The sequence below is a fragment of the Cavia porcellus genome, unplaced genomic scaffold (assembly GCF_034190915.1).
Source record: "Cavia porcellus strain 051 isolate PalLab524CR breed Dunkin Hartley unplaced genomic scaffold, mCavPor4.1 scaffold_14, whole genome shotgun sequence".
Taxonomy (NCBI): Eukaryota; Metazoa; Chordata; class Mammalia; order Rodentia; family Caviidae; genus Cavia; species Cavia porcellus.
The window spans coordinates 39974969-40001981 of record NW_026947497.1 but is presented as its reverse complement, the minus strand read 5'-3'; the positions used below and the strand labels follow the sequence as shown (position 1 = coordinate 40001981).

Genomic DNA, 27013 nt, shown 5'->3' with positions numbered 1-27013 from the left:
AAAGGGAAAGATAAAATATCCTAGTCATTTCAAAACTGGTTTGATAAAATTAGCATTTTTTTTTTTTACAAAACTCAAGTCTTTATTGTTAATTTGTCTTTCTTTCATATGATGAAGACCAAATGCCTAGGATTAAAGTATTCAAATATAAAATATCTTCATCAGAATCTGAGGTTTTCATATTAATTTTTCTTTCAAAGAATGTAAGCCTCACCTTGGTCTTTCTGTTGTATTCTTGTCTAAAGCACTGAAGTTGTTCACTAATTTTCATTTCACTAACAATTTCTGGTACCCTGATTCTTGTCTGAAACCAGAGTCACAATAGTACACTATCATGTAATATGCTGTTGAGGTTAATGATTGTGAGTGACCAAGAAGAAGAAATCTGATCTAGAAAACATACAGGCAGTTAGTAGTTCTGAGTTCATGTAAGACAGTGTTTTGTTTTGTTTTGTTTTTTAATCATGAACTAAGAGCATACGGGCCAGTCCCCATGTTTGTTCTAGGATATCTGATGACACTGACAGCCTTTAGAATGGGTCATTTTATACTTCAAACAGAAGATAGTAACAGCAACAAAAAGAATGGGGGAACAGAACACAAAACTACAAAAAATTCTGTGTATCTTACCAAACAAAATATGTCACTGCCAGATGTTTAAGACATCACCCAAACGAAGGCTTATTAGAACACACCAACACTTATCTTTCTGCTTAGAATATGATTTATTTTAAATATCATACTATAAACTCAAAATGAAGAGCTGTAAGGACTAAAACAAAAAAGGAAAAAAGCCATAAAAAGAGAACCCAGAATTATAAATTCCAGCATAAGCCTCAGCATCATGAATCAAATAAATTGTTGGTGGAAGCGGGTCCTTGGGAAAAGAAGGGACAAACAAATGTAAGCCATTGTCCAGGTCCTGAAAACAGTCTTCATGCTCCATTAAAACAAAAGCTTCTAAAGTTGATCGTGTCCCATAATATTTTTAGCTGTCCATATTATACAAATATTGTAGAACAGTATTTCCCAAATGTGTATCATCAAAAAAAGTTATACAATTAGGAATAACAGAATATCAGCTTCAAATTTGTTGTAAATTCTAAAAGTATTTGACGTATTAAATATTCTTTTTAGTATTAAGATTCTCTGCAACTTCCCAAGGACCAGTTTTTTCATACTCAATTTCATGCTCAATATCAAAGAAATTGTTCTTATACTCAAAATAATTATGATCGCCTGTTGCAGTAAGTCAGCTTTAACATACACATATTTTGTGTTTAACACTACAGCAACAAAAATGCTTTGAAATTCAGATCATTCTCCACTATCATAAAACAATAATGTTGTCTGCAACAAATAAATATCAAAACCAAAAAACTTACTTATTTTCAAGAGAACATTTTGAAAATTTACTTAATAGCATGGCCATAACTTATATTTTTCTGTCAAAGAATCTCATCACTGTAATGACAGCATAATATTATTTTCCATCAAGATCTAATACCATTTCGTAAGCTGAAGTATGAACTGAAATAACTGCTGTTTCTAGAACGTGTCACAGTGGCAACACAGCTATTCACGAGTTGACATCCAACATCTGCAAGAATGATGACTTAGAAGTGAAGCCAACAATCAACATACATCACACATTTCCAACTGTAACAGTGTTCTGTGAACAAAACTCACCTCAGGCTCAAGGATAACAGCTGCTCCTTGGACTTCAGTAGCTCCCCCACTTTAAAACTTGCATATCCCAAGAAGCTTCTCTGAAAAATAAGAAAAACGAATGGTTTTCATTAACTTCCAGGGTACTTTACATTTCTCCTGTCACACCAATTACACAAAATCAGTCTTTAGAAGAATCAAAGATGGACTCTATTAGCCTGACAAATATTTCACTGATAGAAATACAACTATCCATGATATATCTCCCCAATGGGGTGGGGTTGAGGGGTGACAATGCATCACTGCTGTTAAAAGCAAGGAAAACAATGGCCTGGAAAATAACAAGATGTAAAATACGGCACCCGCTACTTTTCCACTAACTGATTTTTCTCCCCATAAAGACTACGGTGGAAGAAAAGATGATAGTCGTTCAATATTTACCAATGCTGCCGTCCTTATTAGACTTCCTGAAATCCCTGACAGCAATGACTGTATTCCAGATATGAACAAATCTGTTTCTTGGAGCTATTTTTATGTGGGACTCTGGACAAGTTATAAATAGAAACGCTATATTTCTCCCCCATCCCAGAAACATTTAAAAGCATTTGTTTCCTTTGTTATTTCTTTACTACCATGGGGCAATTTCATTCCAATATACACACAAAAATGGAATTTTTTCAGTTACATTTTCTAAAATTGCTTTTTAAACTTATCAGATGGAGTGTTTTCTTCCCTATGGATATTTGCCTTGTACTCTTTTTGAGTCAATGTGAACAATAAAACCCTAATTTTTTGCTCTCTCAGAATCAAAAGCTTCCATGGTTTTAAAGGTCTTCTGGTTTAAAAGTCATAATATTAAGGTATAAATAATATAGAATATTTCTCATTCTTTCATCAGGCCAATGAGACCCATATTATTACCTATGTCATTGCTGCCTGGCTACATGTAATATTCTACAAAAGTCAAGGCTATCTCTTCCAGAACATTCTAGGTTTGCTTCTGGACTACTGCTGAATGAGAAGCTGAATTTAAATGATCCGAGGCCTCCTAATATTTTCAGAAGAAAATAGTAATTCATTCCATATATAAAGAGGATTGAGTACACTGAACCTCTGTTGAACATGACCACGAAAAAGAAAATCTTTTAACTCAGAACATTTCACCTCTTTTCAAACTCTAAAGTAAATGATTCAAAAGGTATAAAGATAAACATTTGAAAATCAACTCACTTCTGAAGTTGGGGAGGTCTATTGTTATTAATGATAAACCCTTTCAATTAAATCAAATATGTTAGCAGATAGAGAAGAAACTGGTGAAACTAGATTTGATGAGCGATACAAGGAGAGTGAAATAAGGCAGAGAAGCAAATAGAAGGGTAAATCAACAAAATACACAGAAATTGTGCTGACTTTTCATCAAGTGGCAGAGCTCCTGGTGGAGTTCCCACTAGCAAAAACACCCACAGGACCACATCAGAGATGCTTCTAGAACACACTGTCCAAAGGAGCACCCTCTCTGACTTCCACATTCTGCTCCTCTCCACCTCCTACCCTGTTTTATTCTTCTCCATTGGCAATGTTGTACATTTGATGATTATTTTATCTACGACAAATAACGGAGGCAAGAAGCTCCAGAAGGAGCTTTATTTATTTTCAATAAACTCTTTCTGTAAGGCACACAGTAGGCATGTGAAAAAATTTTCAGTATTTACTGACAGTGAATGAATGAATGGCACTGATACAGCTTTAGGCAAGTTATTCTATTACACATTGGAGAAATGCTCATTTTGCAGTTATTTAGAAACTACCGTAACTCTCTGAAATGAGAGAGAGCAAAACAATTTTCTAGTGTGCAGACTATATAATATTTTAGTAAGTTTCATTTTGGCGTTTTGCATTTTAAAGAGATGTCTGTCTTACTTTGCTTCATTGATATCAGTGTTTTTAGTTGAAATTCTTGTCTTTCACATATTATTCGCAGTAGAAAAAATAGATCACAAACTTTACAATGTCCTGTTAAATTTTAAATTATTTCCTGTTTGCTTTTTGAGGTTTTGAAAGCATGGCTGACTTTAAAATTAATAAACCAAACTGCACACATCATGAAATTATTGTGGTCTTTTCAGCAAAACAAAGCAGCAAACACCCAGGAGTGGAATGTAGCAACTGGAGACAGGTGGAATGGGTTATTTTTAGAGGTAAGCTACAGACACACCATAAGGCACAGCTGCAAGTAAAACTGATGACCACAAGACACTGAATGCGTCTCCTGCCCACCAGACCAGGAGCTCTGGTGGAGGCAGGACTGCAGCCTCCACCAGAACTGTGCCAGGAACTGTGACCACACGTGAAACTTTCCTACCATGACTACTAGTCAAATGCTTGGTCCCAGTGACTAGTACTTGAACCTTCAGAAATAATACAATCTGTTAAAAAAAAAATCAACTTTGGTAATGGCATTACAGAATTACATTATGAAAGCTTTTCACATCGACGAAGTGTTATATGTATACAAATGTTATATCATTCACTCCAAAAGTAATTGTACCTTGGGATTCCATGTTGGGTAAAACCCACTAAGAAGATCCCCAAGTTTAAAAAACAGTATATGAGTGTTTACAGTGTGACACCCCCAAAATGGGATTTTCCATATATTTACTTTCCAGGATGTTTTCATTTGTTTGCTTCATCTCAATCTAAACATAAAACTAGGACCCTTCCCACCTCCAACACTAGAAGACAATCTCATCACCTAAATGAATACCCACTGGACACACTGTAAGACAATGAATTAGAGAGAAATCAGTCTTCATACTAAGATCCAATACAAGGGTAACTAGCACATAACACAAATGCAAAAGAATACTATTAGAAAGCTATTCTGTGTTTGCTGTCACTGTGATCACAATTATGGAGTTTCAGAGAACTTGTCGTATTTTTTAATATCTCAAATGTAATTCAAGAGATGATATTTTCCATATCTCTTTTGGTGACGTTACTATCAGAGGAAAAAGATAACAAAAAGTAAGGAAACTTTGAAGTGTGATTCTAAAAGTGGAAATATGGAAAATTTAATTACTTCCTTCAGCTCCAGGCTCATTACACACTGATAGTGATCACTGGGCCCTGTCATTTCCTTATGATGTAAATATTTTTGGAATAATTACTCCACTATCTTGGGCCTTACTTTTTGCCTTTAAAAATTACATAATAACTGGGCCATTCTCATAGTTATTGCTTTGAACATTATAGGAATCCGAGCAAAGCACTTGGTTCACTGACAGGAAAACAGGAAGAATACTATAAATATTAGTTTTCACAGTGATTAATAAACGGACCTAGAGTTCAGATGCCTTAGAAGTATCTTCACCTACCTTAAATGTTCCAGAAAACCAGAACATTAAAAAGACGAGGAAAAAAAAGATAAGGGAAAATACCTCCAGGACATACATAAAATATATTTGTAAAAATTAAAATTAGATTCAGGAAAAATGTAAATGAAAAGACATTCTAGATAAAGGACAGACAAATAAAAAGTTGGTAAGGATACATGGTTATTATTGTTGAGCAAATACTACCTAGTATTCTACAGAGCTTAAAGTTGTATTAAATTACATGGAATATTTACAGGCTGTGAAAGCTTGTTAAGGCATTACCAGTTAGTAAAGGAAGGAACAGGAGTGCATAAGAGGCACCTGGCTTATCTACATTCACAGAACTATGTCAAATGCAGGGAGACCCATGAGAATCCGGGCTTCTTTCTTGCTTCTTGGCCCAGCATTCTTTTATCCCCATCATGCTGTGCCTCATTTCCAGGGCAGGCGGTAATTCCTTTTCCTCTGATAGGGTCTCTGCCTGCACAGTACCTGGCTCTCACCCTCCTTTCCTGCTCGCCGTCATGCAACACTCATAATTATCACTCGGGCACACAGACCCCAAGTTAGATGATCATTAAATGGCTTGATGCACGATTTCAATCACTGAGCTACCTGCAGGGTTTTATCAAAAGGGTAAGGAGGGCCTCTATTGCTTTCCCTGACTGCTCTAAGGGAAGCATACAAATAAACAATTTGCCCTGCTAGCCTCTGCAGGAACTTGGAGGAAATTACAGACACCTAGACTGCTCGCCAGGATTTGACAGCACCATGCCTCAGGTCTACAAAGACTCCCTGGACATCAGCAAGGAAATCGAAAGAGCTAAAGCCCTACAGGGTGGCCATAGCCTGTCAAAATCTCCATCACCCATGTTTATCCCACAACATCTTTATTCACAAAATAACTTTCTTTTATAATTTGTATGGTGCCCCTCAAATTTTTCCAGCTACTGGCCAGGGCCATACTACTCAGTGAATAGTGTCAGTCAAAGCATGTTAAATGTGGTTACCCCAAGTTGAAATGTTACGCAATATAAAACTGAAACTAGATTTAGATGACTTAGCATAAAAAATGTGAAATGTATTATTAGTTATTGTATTGACTACATTTTGGAACAATAATGTTTTGTATGTGTTGGACTAAACAAAATATATTAAAATAATTTAACCTCTTTGTTTTCACTTAACAAAAATCTTTGATTCTTCCCAGTGACATGCAAGGGGCAATATATCAAGTGAGGTTTCCCAGAATATTATTGTTTTTCATAATTGAAAGGTCAGAGTGACCTGACTTGAGCTTTCTGGTCTTAGTCATTCTCCTGACCAGGCATGTTATACACACTTGTGTAATGGCCAGATTGGAAAGTACACTAAGGAAGAGGAGTAGAAGAATGGACAGCATCTCATCACTGAAGTCAGTTTTGAGCAGCTGTGGCTCTGTAAAATTTACCCCCACTGAGAAAAGCCGACTCATTACTTTTAAGCCCCCATTTGCCAGTTTACAGAATCCTGAATCCACTCCTAGTTGATGCCACAGGTGTGTCACAGAATGGCAACTCAGTATTTTGTCTTTCCTTTTGGTTCTGGAATTATGGCTGAATCTTTGTCAAAGATGAAGATAGGACATACCAGCTATACTCCAATGTAAGCTCAAAAAACTTTCATAGTTTGGAGCCAGTAACTGTTTTTTTTTAATAATGCTTAATGAAGATCCAGTTTAGAGAAATGGCTACAAAACATTCAGGTAATATAAAGGTAGGGAGAAAAGAGAGAAAGTCAGGATTTTAGGAAATGTAATATTTAGGAGATGAGGCTAATCTCTATTATTTATCTTCCCAGGAGTCACTGGTGTCCTCAAAGCTAAGTGAATCTAATTCTTTAAGGAAATCACTTTCAAAGTTTGGAGGTGTCAAAATCATCTTTACCTACTCCGAGGAGCAGGAATTGTCTCTGCTTGACAATCATGGACTATCTGGTTCCTGATGCCTTTTGGGCTTAGAGACTCAGCAGAGAAATTCCAGAGCTGAGAGGAAACACCAGTGAGGCACTTCGCATTTCTTCCATGCGACTCTTATTGGTCACATGGACAGCACAGAAAGTGGCTGACCAGGGGCCATGTGTTTATCCAGGGCATCTCAATAGCAAGAGAGCATTGGGTGAGGTAGGCAATGGCAGAAGTTGGTCCAAAACCATCTTCCACCACAAGAAATAGGCAGTAGGGAAAACCAGACAAGGCCCCCAGAAATATCTACACAGGTACCCAACAAGAAAGCCAGCATCTCAGTATCTGCCAATGAGGACTGTGATGGGCAGAGTTAGACTAAAAGGTCTCAAAACCAGCAGAAAGGAAACTATGTCCCTCTCATGGGCAAACACAGAGGAGCTTCTGCCTCCCTATTCCTTTCTCCTTGCCACAGTAGCTGAACACAAGGAGGAAGGACTAGAGCACCTGTGAGACTGGATGACTCCTTCCCTGTCACAGCAGATTGCTAGAGTGGTAAAGAGAACCTGTAGTGAGAAACTGCAGGAGAAGGAGCAGAAGACAATACAGTCAGAGAAGAGACTCAGCATTTAACACAGAGGAGGCAGAGTACTAAAAACTTGAGTGAGAGAAAAACAACAGGAGAAATTTATACAGTGAGATTAGCATATAATTATCTTCAAGCAGGGCGGTTCAAGAACAGTTGGGGGCAATGAGAAGTTAAAGAAGAAAAAATTAAACATGCTCATTCTCCTTCAACTTTAATAAGCAAATGACACATCTTGACAAAATAATCACTAGCCTTACCATAGTAACAAATTTCACTTGGTTTTAGGTTCACGAAGGCACTGTACAGGGAGGGTGCGATGAGAATGTGGGTTCATGGAGGAGCTTTGGGTGGTGAAAGGGGAGGGCAAATGAGCAAATGAGCCCTGAGCGGCTCCTGAGGGAGCTGGGGGTGGGGGGAGCAGCAGCCCAGGCAACAGGGCTGCTCGCCTAAGGCTGGAGAGGTCTATGGCTGGCGGGACTTGCTGGACGTGATGGGGCATCTACCAGAAGGCTCAAGATGTGTGAACACAGAGCTGGGTGGTGAGAATGAGTGAACATAACCAGCTGAAGAAACGGGCAGAGAAAATCACAAAGCCTCACTTAAGTGCAAGGAATTGCTCATTCAGGCCCCAGAAAAACTAGAAGCTGTGCTTGGGATAAGCACCTACTTCCTTTTTCTCCTTTTTCACTGGTAGATGCTCAGAAAAGCTGACACTGGGCTCATTCAGCTGAACTGCACCTCAGAGTGCTATTGGAGCACTTTTTGAGTAGGTTTGGAAGAGACTGCTATCAATAAAAATAAAAATAAAAATAAAAAAACCAAATAGAACCTCTTACCAGGCTGTACACACTTAATGGAGGAAGGCTGTCAAGAGCATGTAGGATTTCAAATAAGCTTTCAGTTGACCCAGTCCTAGGGCTTTCTTCTCTCAGAATGAATGGGCAGTAGAGACTGAGCCTACTGGGATGTATTCTTTTCAGGAGTTATTACCTCTACCTCCAGCTTTTCTAAGCAGAAAGAACCTAGTACCTTGTTTTTCCAACGTTTGAAAGATAGAGATGCAATGGTTTACACACAGCAGGAAAGCCTCAGTGGGATTTTCTAACACTGCACTAAATAATAGTATTAGTCTCTCTTGACCTGCAGTTCAGTATTTTAATGGCAGGGAATAGAAAACTTCATGGTCCTATGGCTGGTTCTCTGCCCTCTTCTTACAGTCCTACTGGCCACATCAGTAATTTCCCCAGCTTCCTATTGGTCCAGTAATGTTGGCTACAAATTGCACTTCAGCCACCTGTACGGCAGTGTCTAGGTTCATCTCTAGTCTGTAGAACTAAATGTAAATTCTGTTGAGAATGGGTTTCATTAGACAAGAAGTGACTTCCATGCAATTCTAAACATTTGTGATGAAGCTTCCTTGAATAGTCACACTCTACTCATTTTACTTCTTTTGTAAGCTCTAGACAGGAGGGCAGAAAAATACGAATAATTTACTTAGAAAAAATGCATGTGTCTTCAGAAATGTAAGAAACACTTACCCCAACTTCTGATGGGGATTCCTTATTATGTTCAGATAGGACACTCGTTCGAACCTACGGAGAAAAATAACATTTTTTCATGTGACTTCAGAGCAAAAACTAGTGAAGAAGCTTCATAGAGGTTCTGAGTTTCAATTTCCTTTATGCAGTGTTAACTCAGACTCTGTTGGGTTAATCATTAATGAAAGTACCTGTGCTCAACACTACTATAGCACAATAAAACAGTCCTTTTATAGTACCCTCCCACCTCACTCAGAGGCTGGAAATTGAACCAGATCCTTCTGTGTAACTGGCAAACCCCTTCAGTCCTCCTTTTACGTTTTCAAATTCCTTATTTTACCAAATAGGCAGAGTCTCACACCATCACAGAGATAACTGGAATTAAGCGAATCATCTTTAACCTCTTCAGAGAGTAACCTTCATTCAGTATTCACTGAAATGTTTAGAGGTGGTACAGAAAAAGTAATTCTATGCATTATACTCAATAAGTATTCTTTTAATGCATGCCAAAACTTACACTCCTTATAGGATAACTGTCCCATATGAGAATTCTGGGCCAAACTGTCAGACACTACCATTTGAATTCATTTGAAATGTAGCTCTCACTTGGGACAGACAGCAGTTTCAAACAACTACTCACCTTACAATTTTTTTAAAATAGGGATTCCAATGTCAAATCCTTGGATGATGAATAAATATAACAATCCCAGAAGTGCATGATCACTACCAAAGGACCTTTGCAAACCACTGGTGCTCTTCCTTGCCCTCAGAGTTTCTGAATATAGTATAAGCCTATTCAGTCTACTGTTCTCTTAAGATAAAGATCTTTCAAATAAGAAAATCAAGACTATCTTTCTTACTTCAAAAAAAAGTAGGAAAAGAAAGGAAAAGTTTAATGCTTAAATTTTGTATGACTTCAAATGACATAAAAGTGAGGCGAGCCACATAAATGAATACCGAGCAGTATGCAAGAGCACTTTGTTTAACTGGACAGCAGGGCGCTGCAGGGGGGAATAGAAAGCAATAGCCCAAGAGCATTTCTTGGATCAACATTTCAGGGGGTCATTTTAACAAAAGCTCTTTGGAAGTACAGTGCTGCAAATCACATTTTTCTTCAAATCCCTTAAATCCTGGAATCACTTGAGCATAGTAGTCAATTATCCCCGGAGGAAGGGATGATTGTAATACTCCTAACAATGTCAAAAGATGCGAACCAGCTCCCAATGGCCTGCTGATTTTTAACACAGTTTCCATTTCCTTGAAAAAAGCCTCAAGCCATGGCAAAATATGCCTTTCAACTTATAGCTTATCGCTCTTCCTTCCTTTCTTTATGACATATCCACCCCTATCCCTTGCACAATTTGTCAGTCATTATGGCTCCAAATTGTTCACCAGGGCACAAAATAAATGCCAGGAGAGATCCTAGCAGAGTAAAGAACACAATTTATAGAACACACTCGACTTGGAATTGTATGGGATTTCTGTTACTGGCTAAGCACATCTGTGGCAGGAGCTGCCTTAATGTGCTTTGGCTGAGTCATAGCATTCAGTGGAATTATCTGAGAGCCATTGGCTGTCCTCCAAGGATAAAGAAACTAGAGGGCTATTATGGAACATATATTGTGTGCATATTTTCTATGTAAATAGCATACGTAAACATGATCTCTTCAGCTCTCTACATGTGTATCATCACTACATAGTGAAAACGTTCATATTTATGCAAACACACACATGTGCCTGTGAACATTATTTTTAAAAAATTGACATCCAAGGAACATTTTCTAAAAGGATACACTTAAATTTACAAATGAAGTGAAGAACGTTATATATTGGTGAGGCTTCACATATATAGAATTATATAAAGTATTTGATTTAGATTATGTGTATCCCTATGTAACTATATGATTAAAACTGGACAAAATTAGAGTAATATGTTATTATTATTATTATTATACATTAAACCCCTAAACTTATATTATTTTATCATCCCTTATAAATACGAATAAACTATAAAACAAAAGGCCTATCTCAAAGTTTCATACATGAAAACCTAAAGATACTCATGGATTAGTCTTTTACATTCTCCATATCTGTGTTTTATGTGTGTAAAAAGGAGAGAGAAAGAGTGAGAAAGAAGCAGAGAAACAAAATGAACTTTCTCTTCAAATCCCTTAAGTCTGCTTGATAGAATTAACATAAACATAAGTTTTCCACATCTTCCTGTATTTTGAGATGTTTAAATCATTAGTGGAGCTCCTAGTTTAGAAGAATTTAAGGACACAACTTTTGAACCAAGCTCAAAGTTAAACCAGCTCTAAAATCATTATGTTTAAATTAATACCTTTACATTATGGATATAGTTATACTTCAATGATGTTTACTTTATATAACATGTATCCCTTTGTCTTAGTTAGTTTTCTCCTTGTTGAGACAAAATACCAAATGCCCAAAGTTAAGAGAGGAAAGCTTTATTTAGCTCACAATTTGTAGAGGTTTCAGTCTATAATGGTTGTCTCTAAGGCAGAATAACATGATACAGAAGAAACAGTTCACAGTTGCCAGAAGGTAGCAAAGCAACATGGGTTGACCACAACTCTTTCTACCTCTTGTATCTGATCCAGGCTACTCAGGGTGGGTAGCACTCACACTCTTTGTCCCAGCACCTTGATCCTAGCATTGCATCATGAATCAATCAAAACATCACACATTCTAGATCCAGCCACCTTTGAAAAAGGCCCACCCTACAACCACCTGATGCTTTAGATGGCCTTCTAAATGAAAGCATAACACTTTCATAGCAGTGAACACAAACCATGTGACGGACTCTGCCAGTGGATGAAGCCTCTTTTCTTTCTCTTTAGGATGTCAGAGGTTAGTGGGTAGGAAGAATGTAAAACAATCTGGTAAAATGCTAAATAGAAACACGGGCAACAGCTCTGGACATTTAGAGTGAAGAAAAGTTCAATCTATGAGTCTCAGGGACGCCTTCACAGAAGAGGTGGTAGGATGAAATAGAGTTATGGGCAAGGAAAGGTATGGCAAATCAAGAAGGGTGCTATATAATAAGAATGTGTGATAAAGCTATAAAAGTTAAATTGTATTCAGGAAAGAGTACATATTTTGATGATGAGATAGTGGGCTTCAAGGAAGTGACTGAAGTTAAGTGTTTGGGGAATGGGCTGGGGCCATTTACTATAGAGGATCATTAGGTTTTTAATTAGGACACTATTACATTTAGTGTTTTCCAGATAAAAAGAAATCAGTAAAGGCATTGGGATGAGTGTGTGACATGACCAGAGTCCCATGAGCCATCCCTCTGCATCTTGGGAGCGCTATTTAACTTCTGCCAGTGGCCTTTCTACCTTTGTACGGGTTATTTTACTCAGGTTAGTAATAGACCCTGTAAGTCGTTGTATTACATCTTTTCCTTGCCTTACAATCCCACTGGACAAAAAGAGAAGAAGGAAGAAGTGAGAGAAAAGAAAAGTAAAAGAGGAAATGAAAGAAAGCATGGGAGAAAAAAAGGGGGAAAGGAAAAAAGGAAGAGAACAAAAGAGAGCAAGAGAAAGAGGGACAGGGAGGGATAAGAGAAATTTGTCACTGTGACATAATAAACCCTGAACAAACTCAGACAGCCACTTGATGTGGAAGGGATGAAGCAATGACTGTCCCAGAAGCTTCTGGAACATTCCACTTCACTGACAATGTCAAGCCTCCTGGGAATATCTGGCTTTCCTTAGGCATTCATTTCTCCTTTTTTGGTCTTCTCCTTGTTTGTCTTCACCATAGCCTTGTCTCTCTTTTGGAACACAAGAATGTGTGCTAAAAACATAACCCTTTCATCTTGACTTGTATCCCATCAAATAGGATAGGGCAGACCATTTGCAGGAGTGATCATGTAGAAAATTATGTTAAATACTCCTCAAAGAATTTGGACTTTTATATAAAGCAAATTAATTCTTCCTCCATCAACCTCAGAAGTTTAAAATCCTAGTAAATTTACCTTGAAAATAAAACCAGAGAGCATATAGTGAGCTATACTCACTCTTGCATCAATTCTCCATAGACTACTTCACTGAACTTGATTGTTCCCGAGTGAGAAGCTATTTGGATTACCTCTGTAGTGGATGAATAGAGCAGGATTGCACTCAAATGCAGAAGGAAAAAAACGCCCTAAACGAGTCAATCTTGTTTCAAACACCATGGGTGCTACAGTCCTGGGGGTCAGAACTGTCCTGTTTTCACTGATGGGCAGCTGAGAAAAGGCAGTGGAGATGCTTGAACTATTAGGTCTTCATTGAGGATTCAGACCAGAAAGGGAGAAGGGCATGCTGCCTTGAACTGTGAACCAGGCCAGCAGTGCCTCCATGAGCCCCAAGGGTATCTCCCTGCTTGGAGATGAGAAGGTGCAAGCCTGCCAACAGTCTTACAAAGGAGGCAGAGGGGAAGCTGTGGCTTGCACTGCAAGAACCTACTTTGGGTGTGGAGAGAGCCTAGATCACTGCCCAGAATCTCATCATAATCTAATATATTTAATAATGCAATATTGAAGGGCACCTCTTTTTTTCCTAATATAAATATAATTCTCTCCATGTATCACAAATTAGAATGTATACCATCATCACATTTACTATTCTACTTGGAATGAGATATAAAATTATCTTAACATTCTGATAGAGACAGAAATTTTTAGTTCCCTTCCATGACATGAGTTTCTGGAAGGAAGCAGTTTAATTGGGACTACATATTCCGAGCCTGTTTCACCTAGGCTTAGCTCTGTAACTAGCTCCCACCACCAAAATGCATATGTAAGTGATGTTTGCAGCATCTGTGCAGGAGTATCTAGACATGGATATAGTATGTTTTCTCCTTCATTTGCCCTCCAACTGCCAGTAGTAGAGATGTCCAATCCTTTGAAGACGGTAGAGCTTTATTTTCCAACCACCATCATCCACCATTAGCAATACTAGCCTATTAAATGGTTGTGTTCTTTTCTACTGGTGCATAACAAATCACTACTACCTTAGCCACTTAAGTCAATGGCTATTCATTGGTTTGCAGTTCTGTAGGTCAGAAGTCCAGGTGTGGTGGGCTGATTTTCTATGCAGTTCTCATCGGCCAAAGTCAAGGGGCCAGGTGACTGTATCTTCACTCAAAGACTTCTCTAGGAAAGTTTGGCTTCCACATTCCCCCAGGTTGCTACAAAAGTTGGCTTCCACATTCCCCCAGGTTCCCCCAGGTTCCCCCAGGTTTGTAGCTCTAGAGCAGTGGTCATTATTTTCTAGATGGCTGTCAGCTGGGCCATTGTGAACTTCAAGTAGCCACAGGCTTCTCCTTCTTGACAGGGGATCTCCTCCATCACGAAATTTAGCAGCAGACAGTTCCCCGTGCAACACAGCCTTCTTGTACTTCATACAATATCTCTGTCTTCAGGAAGAATATACTCCCTTGTAAAAGTTTACTTTAGTAGGTTAGACTCTCCCTCAGATGATCTGCTTTTTTCAATTTGAATTTATAATGAATTTTTAAGCAATACCCAAAAACATGATATTGTACATCTTATTAATGAGCTACCATGTGATTTTTTTAAGACATGCATACACTGTATAGGGTGTGTGTGTGGTGTGTGTGTGTGTGTGTGTGTGTGTGTGTGTGTGTGTTTTCTAAGGATCCAACTTGGAGTGTTGGACATGCTTAATAAGCGCTCCAATTTGGAAAAACACTCCAGCCCTGAATAATGTTTAAATAAATCTAAATATATCCATTTCTCCAAAGATCTATCATTATTTCATGATAAAATAATGCAAAATACTTTCTCCTATATTTCTGAAATATACAGAACATAGTTGTTCTGCCACTGATGCTGAACCTTTCAGAGACTATGTGCCCAAACTGCAACCTTAAAACCCACTTAACTATCACTAAGTGCCAACAGTGCAATTAAACCTGAATACTGAGGTTTTAGTTCAGAAAAAAATATTCACACAACTCATGACATCATCACAGAGAGAGCCCTGCATGCCCTCTGCGGCATGTATGCAACGGGGTCACCACCACTGCTCTGTGCAGTCCTACAGCAGAACTTCACGTTGCTATGTAACTGTAACTTGGGACCTGCTGATCAACCTTTGCCATCCCTCTCTTCAGTCTACTGTCCCCAGCCTCTTGTAACTACCATTCTACTCTCAACCCCTGTAAGAACTGACTTACATTTCTCAAAGTCAAAAAAGCCACACAGGATGACCAAAATATGGAAGTAACTGCCATCATATTGTCCTAAGAATTGTGCAGGAATGCACGCCGTGGAGCAGCAATCTCAAGGACCATTTCAGAACCCATAATGATCAAGAAGGAAACTTTCATTGTGCATGGATGCTGAAATTCCTGTGTCTACACTTGCTTCTAGAGCCAGAATGACTTGTACTTATGGCTTATGGCTATGGGAAAGAAGGCAAAATAAAATGCTCTTAGTAATCTTTATTTACTACTTTAACCTCAACAACCACTTTAAACACTTAAGATTCAACCAGTATTATTAATATTGACAATCTCAGAAAGTAAAATATTAAGAAGATAGAAAATGCCCCAGGCATTAATGATAAAGTAATTATCAAAATATTTAACAATAAGTGTTAAAAACCTTCCATTGTCAAAAAATTAGCAGTGAATCTTAGATAAGGATTTTGCAATTGTTTTATTTAGCAAAAAATAATACATATACAAATCTGAATAATTTAGACCAAAGAATCTAAGAAATGGCAGGAATCTTAGCACGGACTTAGAAAAACCAGGTTTGCACTATGAAAATTAATGAAACATTCCTAGGAGGTATCTTTAAAATTTATTCCTGAACATGTTGAACTTTTTACTGTCTCACAATCAGTATTGCAGAAGTAGTGTTGCCAACTCACACGCCCAAAGGTTAAATTAATGAATGACGTGAGCTGGGTGTTGGAGCCCACAGGGCTAGAACTCTGGCAAAACTGAAATCACGTTCCTGGTTTAAAAAGAGAAACAAGAATCCAGACCCAAATGATGGAAAATTCCAAGAAATATTTCTTCACATATCAACAAAGGGTAAATCCTAATTCTTTTTCACATAGACTAGTACTAATATTTAGTGATATTTTCTAGAAATACGCCTCATAAATAAGATAGGTGAGTCAAAGCCTACTTCCTACTGTTTAAATGAAAGAGCAACAAAATTTTTATTTAAAAATAGATAGTACTAACTGTGTTAGCTTTTTCTCACTTTGACAAAATTTCTAAGAAAAGTAACTACAGAGTACAGGTTTCTTTGGTGCATGGTTTTGCAGATTCCACTCCATGGTCATTTTGTCCTGCAGCTTTGGGCCTAAGTGACACAGTGGGAGATATTCATTTGTACATTAACATTCCTAAAACAAAGAATAGGGTTTATAATTTGTTTAATTAAGATGGTTTTTCTTCTTTTTTTTTTTTTTTTTGAAATTTAAAATTTAGCAACCATAAAAGTTCCTACAGATTATATCCAGCAGAGAGATGACCTTTCCCTTTGCCAAGAAAATATGCCTGGGAGGGCTGTGCTGTTCAGTCAAGTGAGCAAATCATCTGGGACAGAGATGGGCTAGAAGTTGTGACGACTCAGTACTGTGAGATGCACTGTGTTTCTCCAAAATATTATGTCGAATTTTCCACTCTTAGTGTCTCAAAATGTTGCTGCACTTGCAGGTGGACCTCTAGTGAGATGACAGAGATAAACAAAGCCCTGAGAGTACAGTTTTAATCCACCTGAAGAAATATCAGGAAAGTTCCTGCGGAGGAAAGATCCTGTGATGAGGAAGCAAGAGGGCAGCCACCTGCACGCTGAGCAGAGAGGTTTTAGAGGATGCAAAGCCTGCCAGCACCTTGATCTTGGACTTCCAACTCCAGAACTGCCTACCATTAAAACAACGAATCTTAGTATTTGTTCTGAGTAGCCCTGGGAAAGATATTCAGCCTTGTATGGTGTGGGGCTGTCACACTCTTAACTAAGAGTATGGAATGTCTTTGGTTTTCATCCCTGAAAGAATGAAGGAGACTCTTGCAGTTTTTGGCATAACAGTAACTGCCTCATTCATCCCAACATCTGGCAAATACCTTTGAAGGAAGATGAGCCAAGAATGTGAGTTTCCTGTAATCTCCAAATTTATCATTCAGCTACACATGCACACCAGACCCATGGAGGTGTTCTCGGCCTGCCAGTTCTGCCTTCTGTTCAGAAGGCCATTGATACCCAGACCTGGATCTGCAGAAGCCCAGAGCCCGTGCATGCTTCAGGTGACAAACAGTGTCTCAGTCCTTCCATATCAACTCAGTACTTGCGGGAGGGCTTCCTCTGTGCCCATTATTGGTCCTTCTTTGTTTTCTAAACTGTAGGAGGTTTCACTCTGTTTTTATAAGTTTTGCCTGGGTCATCACTTACTTGAGAGCCCTGAAGTTTCCATTTCTCACTTCATCTAGCACTACTGCTGAAAGTTTTGCAGATTTCTGTCTCTTCAAACAAGTCTGTACCCAGGTAAGTTCTATTCATCAGCCCACTTCCAGACAAAAATTACTTGTTTCTGTTTCCACAGCTTGATGATATCCTCAAACCTGTGAATTTTGTATTCTATTTGCCTTTTTTTCTGGGTGTTATCAAAACATTGCTTACTATACTTACCACACCACATCCTACCCAAATAAACTGTTGTTTTTTTTTTTTTTTTTTTTTTTTTTTTTTTTTTTTGATGCTGTGAAACGAACATGTGTAATACCACTGAGCTACCCCTGCAGGCCTGAGCTTTTTAGTATTCAAAAGTCACTGGAAACCTAATATACCATCCATATGTGGCTAAGGGATGAAAAATAATATTCAACAGAGTACAGCTGAATGTGATTGGAAAGGGAAAAACTGCCATGATTTGTTAGTTCATTTAGTTCAGTCCTTGGTAATCCACTTACAAATGCATATCTATAAGTGGCTGATTTGTAAATATCCTTTACCCCAAAGCCTGAGTATTATTCAAAAACCATGCAGTAATTATTGCATGTGATATGCTCCCTTGAGTATCTATCAGTTAAATACGATCATTTTTCAAAGTCAGTGCATAGTATACTAAATTATGTACAGAAGAACATCCTGTAGATTTCTAAGGTAAACATAAATAATATTTATGATAAATATAAGTATAGTTTTAGTTTGGAAACATCTAATCTCACCTGTTTTTCAATTCTATGAGATAGTGGTTTTTATACTACAACTCTCTAATCATAAGGGTTCCTTGAAGTTTAATCATTGGCCCTTTAAGTCTTCGAATTTCTCTCTCTAAATGTGCCCTTATATTAAATCCCACCAGTCATACAAGAGTCATGCGGTTCTTGAGGTTAATGGTGACTGCAAATGTAGCTCCAGAGTCACAGAAGTCTGAGTATTCCTGCCACTGCCCACATTTTATTCCATTCCCCTTTTCAGCAATGACAGAATCCATGGCAAGTAGGTGAAAGACCGCTAAATGTTTGTAAAATTATCTGCATACATTCCTTTCTTTTGGAAGAAGCTTTCTGAAAGATCTGGATTCTGCTAAAAATAAGAGATGACAAGGCTGAGGTTTATTTTTCAGGGGTCACAGAAATCTCTCCAGCGGTTCTGAGAGTGGACCTCCTGCTCTCCAGACTGTTTACTTCTGGCTGGGAAAGTGAGCGCTGTCCAGAACCCACCAACATTTTTGCACTGTGTGAAAAGCCAAGTCCTGTCCTGTGCATTTGCCTCAAGCAAAAAGGACAAATCTCTAAGGAGCTATATAATTTAAGACAACAGATTTCTTTAAGTGTTAAGAAATGTTTGGATATTTTTAAAATGGAAAAAAGCATAATGACACACTTTGCATTACAAGTATACAATCTAAAAATATGCTTCATGGGCACTGAAGATATAGCAGAGAATGTGCTGATGACTGTTCTGTGTAAGGTGAGAACATCATTCTGGCCGGCACATTAGAATGTCTCCCCAAACGTCTCTGTGTTTATCTTGGCCCCCAGCTTAATGCTGTTAGGATCAGGTGGAGACTGTAAGAGATGTGGCTTTGCAGAAGGTTCACGTGAGTGGTAGTGTGCCTTTGAAAGAGATGGTGGAATTGCAGTCTCTTGTTCCTCTTTTTGACTTCCTGCTCATGAAGCGAGCAGTTTTACTCCACTATGCATGCCTTGCCATGATGGCCAGAACAACACTGCCAATTGATCATGGACTGAAACCACTATAACCATCAGCCAAATATGCCTTTTAACTTCATAAGTTGATTTTCTTAGATATTTGGCACAGAGATAGAAAACTGACTGACACTCTCAAAGCCTCATATATAAATATTACTAACATTCCTTACTCTAGAAATAATTACAAGCTTAGTAAATCAGGTTAATGAAAGCAAAAGAAATAACAATAACTGTGTCCAAGCTTTGGGTCAATTATTTCAGAGGTACATGCTACCATTTTTGTTTGTGTGATGTCATGTAAATGCCATAGTTCTACCTTGTGTTGTTATTGCTTTGCCCATTCAATGGATGTGAAAAATTGGGTTTCCAATAATCAGCATAATCTTTCCAATGTCTCTTCATTAGAAATCTTCAGATTCTACATTAGGAGTCAGATTCCAAAATCCATGCCCCATCCATCCATAGCAGTGCACCTCTCTAGAGCCCAGACTGATGCTGTCTCTAATTGTCTTCCCTAGAACTGCTTAATGAGAGTTTTAAAAACCAAAAATCTATTAGCCTCAGGGAATAGAAACAGACTCAATTTATCACACTGCTAAACTCAAAACCACCATCGTTAGGTATTAGCCCCCAATTAAGTCCACAGTCCTGAGTTAATGAACAAGCCATTAGACAGGGAACAGTAATATCAACACAAACACATGTCTATTAATCTTTTGTTCCCTAGAAGTCATTAGTCCCCATAACATTAGGCTAAATAATTTCTAAGTCTACCGTGACATTGCAGAAGCAGTCTAAGAGACCCCACTGGCAACCTGGACTTTTGTTACTCTAAGAAGAAAATCAAGAAGCCCTGCATAAAGGTCAATAGATTTAAACTATCAATACAAAGCATATTTGTTTTCATAAACTGAAACAAACCAAAAAGGTGTAAATGGACATGAAGGGGAGGGTTATCAATGTAGCTACTGAAAGAAATGTGTTCATCTCCAGGTAAAATAGGACATTTTTTTCCAGGGGCTCAATTCTACCAGCACATTAGTGTCTTTCTCCATGGAATTCTCTCAAAGCGTCTAGCAGTATGATCAAACGTTCTTGGGGTTAGCAATACATTAAAACAACCTGGAAAAGTTTTAAAATAAGAGGATATCAGGGTCTTCTTCCTTTACTTGGTTCACTTCTAGGCACTCACTATGTTTTTTCTTTGCTTTCTTTTTCAACTTCATCTTCCAAACATTAGGAGAAAATTGAGGTTTGAACTCAGTGAAACTCAAAGACAAATAATTCTCTCCCCAGGGTAAGTGACCAGTAAGTACAGGAACTAGTATTTTGGCATGAGTGTACTGTGGCCCCTCTGCCATGCTGCCTGCAGGTTGGGCCTGAAATAATAATACAAATCTACCAAATATAAACAGTACAGGAAAGTTAAAGCGAAGCTCTCAGTTTCTCTCCAACAGTTAGAATTATAACTGTGACACATGAAATAGGAAGCAGGATCATGTCTCTTCTGAGAGTAACAGTGTTACACAGGGCTGATGGTCTATACCATGACCAACTCACTGTCATTTTAAATGCCAAAGGTGTTAAATTCAGTGTTGTGGATTTTCCTTTGGAAGGGAATACGGATACAACAATGTTTCCATATGACAAATGTACTTCAAGTATACAAGACTGACTTACAAAATTGAGAACACAATTTCATCATACTTTTCCCAGAATACACCAAGTCCACGCTGAATGTTAGGAAGCCATGTGGATAGCAGCTGGTTACCAACAGTTTACAATTAATAGCTTATTCAAACCACAGGTTTGCAGTTCTCAAGTGTGATCCAATTAGAGGATCTGTAAGGTCAAAACTATTTTCATAATACTCAGATGCTATTTTGCTTTTTTGAACATCATCCTTGCACCAAAGTACAATAGAATGTTCTAAAGGCTACAGGTCATGTGATACCACCATATCACAGAAGACTGCACTCAGGGACAGATACCACAATATAGGTCTCTCCTGTTGATCAACCATCAAAGAGATTTATTTGCAAGCATACAACAATGCCAGCCTCAGTATATTTTTGGTTTTCTAAAATCATATATTATTTAATATATGCTGTTTATTATTTCTCATTTTAAATGAATTTTGATTTTTTTTTTGAATTCTCATTTCACATGAATTATTTTTTTTAATTTTTCTGAGTTTTGATTTCAATTATGGGAAATTCCCATAGTAACAAAATCCCCTTCATGATTCTGATGTTTTAACAATGTGAAAGACACCCAAGACCAAAGGTTTGAGAAACACTGCTACACATTGACCTCAGTCCAGCCAGCTTTACCCCTTTTAAGAAGGCTTCTTCCACTTCAGTCACTCAATACACACAGTTCCCTGAGCATGCTTTGCTCTGCTGCCCCTCCAAGAGCTGGTCTGTCATTATAAGTACACAGACATAGTCATGAACAAGGGATAATCACTTCATGAAACACACATTAGCATAAAGAAGAGATGGAAAAGAGTGGAAATTGGTAAAGGAGAAAAAACAGTGAAAGAATGTCGTGGTGTAAAATGTAACTCATTAAGGGTATTTTACTTACAGTACAGTAGTGAGGGTGGGTTTCTCTGACCAGATAACTTCAAGTAAGCCTTGTGTAATGAAGAGAGGAAAGGAAGTGTTTCAGGTCAAAGTAACCAAGTACAAAGGCTCAGGGTCAAATGACTGAAAAAATCAGGGAATGAGTAGAAAGAAGACAGAGTGGGAGTCAAAGCCTGAGGGGCTCCAGGAGCCTAGGATTCGTGTTAAAGTTACAGCAGGAAATCCTGGCAAGGTGAGCCAACAAGTGATTTTTTTTTTTTTTTTTGTATTTTAAAAACAGCATCCAATATGAGAAGAACAGACAGCAGGGGGTCAAGAATGAATGGAGAAGCAATAGGAACCATTTACAAATTAGAGTTTTATTTCATTACTTTTCCTCCAGTCAGGATAAAGCAAGGTATGGAGGTTTTTGAAGAATAGTGTTTAGATCTAATTGACTTAACTTTTTCCATATATTCACAGAAAACACTTTAATACTGACAGGAAAATAAACTGAGTCTATAAATTTCCAGTAGGTATAATTACATTAATCCATAAAGTAATAATGCTTAACTAGTCACGAAGGTATTTGTGTTTTAATAATTATTTCAGTAAATGTAGTGCTAACTAATAAATGTTGGGTTCTTTACACCCTATTTACCCTTTAATGTATGCAGTCAGACATTAGAGAATAGCTCAGCTAATAAAGTATAAGAGATTCAGAAGAGGCATACTAATTTAGAGCATGAGGGAACTCAGTTGCCTAGAAAACTGTAAAATAGTAATAACAGTAATAAAACAGTACTAACAGCAGTAATAGTAGTAACTAATGGAGACCTATGAACAAGATTGTCTATGAATGAATTTAACTTTTCTGCCAGGCATCTGTGGAAATAGTACATAAAAAAATATCTTCACTGTTACTTTTTCTACATTGAGACCATAGCAGCAAACAACGATTCAAGAACCCATTATCTACCCATGGTAAATAATAACAATATGCAACTGGAAGACTACAAGAGGAAAGAGCAGAGTCTTTAAATTTTTTAGTGAAATCTTTTGTTTTTTTCTAATACCAATAGACTTTGCAAGTAGGAATTCTGAGAGCATCTTTCTCTATAGACATAATTTTGTGTATCACGAGGCTTAGACTTAAATATGCTTTGAGAACCCATCTCTGGATTTTTGTTCCATTGTTTTTATATTTTTTGCTGCTGGGGGTTGAACCCAAGGACTCATGTATCTTAGGCAAGCACTCTACCTTCTCCAATCCCTCCTCTGGATTTTTTAAGTTCCAATCCCAGACCCTTCTCTGAACTTTTTAAGTTAAAATTATAAACATTCGCTACCTGCACTGGAGCAGTAGATGACTGTGAGGTGGTTCTTTTATTTTCTAATAAGTGTTTTCTGCATGCTTTGCAAAGTAACTAGCAGTCAGACCCATTGATGTATGTACACACACACACACATATGTGCACCCCCATGTATGCATGAATACCCACAAGTACATCCCATGAAGCAACTCAGCTCTAAAGTATTCAACAAGTGCCAAAATATTCCTATGACCTCAAATCCTTCAAACAAACTTAGAAAAATGCACCTTCTCATATATTTCAGAACTTCAATGTTTCACATAAACTATGTTTGAAAACAGAATCGTAACATATAAAAGTCTAAATGATAGGAGCACCTTTGTCATTGAAAGTACAGATGCTGTGCTTCAAGTGAGTTTCTGTTCAGTACTGTTGCCCCATGCTTAGAACCCAGATAAATTGGAGTCAATGGGTTCATGGGTTTAAGGGAAACTAAAACTAAGTATACCAAGCCAAAAGCCAGTCCATTCCTAAGAGAAACAAGGATCATTGCCATAAATTCATCTTATCAAAACTGGCACTTTAATCTTTTCTATTTCTTAAAGTTATTTTTTAATGTTATCAGGAAAAAATATCAAAACATTTTAAATAAAAATTTTCCTTATTGTCACAGACTTGATGAATCTGTAAGCTGGAGAAATTCAAGGTCTTTAAGATAACCACCCAGAGCAAGATTTTGGCCTTATATGGTTTAGTGTACAAGCAAATTCTTAATAGTTGGCTCTGGGGATGGGAGATGAACTTTTCCAGGGTGGCACAAGCACATTCCAGGATGCCACCATGACTCAGGATCACAGCAGACACTAGCACAGTAGAGATGCCAGGGAGCCCAGTCTACTGAGGGCATGCTGTATTGTAAGTGCAGTTGCAGTTAGGGAAGGCATTTATTCTAGAAAGAACTTGGTACAAAATTATGTTTTAATCAATAATTTGAAAATAAACTCTTTTGTTCCACATGACTATGTAAGAGTATGTCGTTGAAACTAATGATTTTAATTAGGTTAAAGCTCAGGAGATTATTTTAAATGTCAAAGAGGTGCCCAGCATTGTCTGTTCAATCACATTCCTACTTGTCATTGATGAATTACTTTAAAACCAATGGAAACTTTATCCATGGGAAAGCAGCACACGACACCAAGAATCTGACTCACAAGAGTGGGTCTCGTGATGTATCTGGGCTCCCAGGTCAGTGTTAAATGCCCTGGCAGCAAGTACTGGATGCCTCAGAATTTTCTCCATCTTTGGAATCTCTCTTTAGAGTCTGTACACCACAGGTCATGTCATGGATCAGTGTTTAGAAAAGAGCTCTCACTAAGTGTCCCACAAAACTGGGACAGAACTGGGGTTGCCTATGAGGTTGCCTATTCCAGAAATCAGTTTGCAAGGAATAATGTCTAGATTTGAGTTTTACTCTTAAAAAATCCCTCATTACGGAATTTTAAAACTCTGCTCTAATTAATCAGTTTCCTTTAGTGTATTAACCACACTAAGATTGTAACCTTCAAAAAGCTAATCTTTAGTACAGCTGTTTTGTATTACTTTAATTTCATAGTTGTTCCAATGACAGCTATATATTGCTTCAGTCTATACTTATATCACCATGCTTTAAGGGCCTCAATGATTCTATTAAAAAAGAAAACAATTACAACACTATAATGGGACTCTTTTTTTTTTTTTTTTTGTCTTTTTCTTTTTTATCAGTACCAGGGATCAAACTCACAACCGCCTGCTTCCAAGGCAAGTGCTTATGCCGCTGAGCTAAATCCCCAGTCCCTATAATGGGAGTCTTTATTCTTAATTTTGCTCTTATTTTAAAGTAAAACAGAAAAAGGGTAACTATGGGTAGATATTTGGTACAGGTTTCATAGTAATAATTAGATTAGTAGTTTTCATGGACAAATTAATATTCATGAAAAGACCAATGCTATGGAAAAATATTAGCTACCATTTTGAAGATAAAAAAGAAAGAATTCTCAATGAATTTGGGAAACGAATGGCTAAATTTACTAAAGAAAGGAATAACAACACATGGGTAAAGAAGGTTTAAAAAAAGAGAAAGACAAAATCCATGTTCACGGTCACTGTCAGAGAAGTTTATATCACAGTAGTGTTATTTATGGGTAAAGAGGGGTTGGATTTGGACAAGATCATAAAACTTATTGAATCTGACCGATTTCATTTAAAGTTAAAACGTGGGCTATCAATTGTTCAAATGACTGCTTACAGGTGTCACAATTAACTCATAACAAAACTAGGTTTTCACTTCGTGTTTTATTTGGTCATTTAAAGCCCTCAAAAATCATAGGCAGTGTTAAGGGTTAGCTCTAGATGTCACCCCCCACCCAAAGCATCATGTTTTCAGAGGTAGATGAGTCTCAAGTGTGTGATGCTGGAATTAAGAGTGTGTGATTACTAAATCAGCCCACCGATAGGCTTGGCACTGCCCTAATTATGGTAGCCTGGATACCATATAAGGGATAGAAAGGCTTGTCTTCTGTCTGGTTGCTTTTGCTACCTTCTGCCTTCCAAGAACTGTTGCTTTTCTGCCATGTTTACCCTGCCGTGGAGTCAGCCAGTTAGGGACAGAAACTTCTTTGAACCGTAAGCCAAATAAATCTTTCTTCTTTTAACTTTGGGTTTGGGTATTTTGTCTGAGCAACAAGAAAAGTAAAACAGACAGGTTGTAGGGGACAATCCATCTAAGTTCATGAAGGTCACAGCTGCCCCATGTGTCTGGTTTGGTTTGGTTTGAAGAGGCCATGTTATCTGCACTTTGATTCTTACTCCACAGTGAGGTCTTTACATCAGCAGCACTGAAATCACTGAGGAGCTTATTAAAAATTCAGAAGCTGAGGTTCTTCCCCCATTGTCAAATTCAAATCTGCATTTCCTAAGATCCTTAGGAAGTCCTTAAGAAATCACTATGAAACCCCAAAACACAGGATACATTCATTCAAATAGAGAAGAGATTGCCTAAGTGGCTAGCCCTTTCCTTTCTGCCCTTTCTCAAAAGCTGATTTCAGAAATAAATAAAAGGAACATTTACTTAAATTGTATTAAAATATATTTTATAAGGCTATATCACATGGGGGTTTCATCTATATGAAGAATAACTTCCTATGTAAACATCATATAATTTAATTGCATAAAATGTATATTCTTGAATGTTGTAGAGATACCACATTCACCTGGCTTTGGTCTGTTTATTTTGGGTTTTTTGGTACATATTGCATTTATACAATGAGTCTACTGTCTATATTTTTCTCATCTTTACTGAGATATAATTGAAAAAATTTGAATATATTTACAATATATAATATGATGGTTTAATACACCTACATATTGCAAAATGACTATCACAAACAACCTAATTGATCTCATCTTGAAGGTAGTTCTATGATTTTGTGTGGTAAGAACATTTAAGGTCTACTCCCTTAAAGGAGTTCAACTATACAATATAGTATTTGTTATGATTTGGTGACAAATGATCCGCAAAGGATTATGTGTTTGGATCACAGGTGGATAGTAGCTGACTTGCCACTGAGGAAATGAATTCTGGTCAGAAGGGGCAGACCCCCATGAAAGCCCCCCAGAAGAATGTATCTCCCTTGCCTAGTTCTCCCTCGACTGTTTTCCTCTATCTAAAGTGTAAGACAGTATTGTTACATTTATGAAGATACACATCAGGTCCCAAGGACTTCTTCATCTTAGAACTGAAAAGGTTTATGTTTTGACCATGATAATTTATCCATT

General features: G+C 37.6%; 1 protein-coding gene across 7 annotated transcripts in view; it reads right to left on the bottom strand.

Moving 5' to 3' along the window:
- Positions 1–27013, bottom strand: part of Inpp4b (inositol polyphosphate-4-phosphatase type II B) — a 765962-nt gene that overhangs the window by 277550 nt on the left and 461399 nt on the right. For 6 of the 7 annotated variants that reach the window (XM_063260829.1, XM_063260831.1, XM_063260834.1 and 3 more), the window contains 2 exons: positions 9112–9165; positions 1690–1769 (listed from right to left, as the gene is read on the bottom strand). In XM_063260829.1, the coding sequence (XP_063116899.1) occupies positions 1690–1769; positions 9112–9165 (134 nt within the window). Of the gene's footprint in view, positions 1–1689; positions 1770–2109; positions 2185–9111; positions 9166–27013 lie in introns of those variants that run through there. The other variant, XM_063260835.1, reaches the window with a different exon arrangement.